Raw genomic sequence first — 270 nt, 5'->3', positions numbered from 1 at the left:
CTGTCCATCTATCTACAGGTATCTCTTTCATATTCATATGCGATGATTTATTTAATTAAAAATAAAGAATGTCAGATAAATCTTATTACCTTCGACTCAGAAATTCACAAACTTCAAACAACCCTTACCTTGACCATCGACTCCTGTCAAGCACAAAAACAAGCACCCAAACAAAGCAATCCAAGCAAGGACTCCACTCATTATCACAGGAAGTCGACGAAACGCAGGAACCGTCCGAAGAGGAAAGCAGGCCTGGCGAAGGAGTAGAAA

At 40.4% G+C, this 270-nt stretch overlaps 1 protein-coding gene across 1 annotated transcript in view; it reads right to left on the bottom strand.

Moving 5' to 3' along the window:
- LOC119588390 overlaps window positions 1–264 on the bottom strand; it is a gene marked incomplete in the record, with an annotated part of 8,753 nt that extends 8,489 nt beyond the window's left edge. Inside the window, 1 exon segment of the mRNA XM_037937071.1 lies at window positions 129–264. Within this exon segment, the coding sequence (XP_037792999.1) occupies window positions 129–201 (73 nt within the window).
- Window positions 265–270: the final 6 nt, after the last annotated feature.

The sequence above is a fragment of the Penaeus monodon genome, chromosome 23 (genome assembly GCF_015228065.2).
Source record: "Penaeus monodon isolate SGIC_2016 chromosome 23, NSTDA_Pmon_1, whole genome shotgun sequence".
NCBI classification, from domain to species: Eukaryota; Metazoa; Arthropoda; class Malacostraca; order Decapoda; family Penaeidae; genus Penaeus; species Penaeus monodon.
Note: the sequence above shows the minus strand (reverse complement) of the source record. Positions and strands in the feature narration are given on the sequence as shown.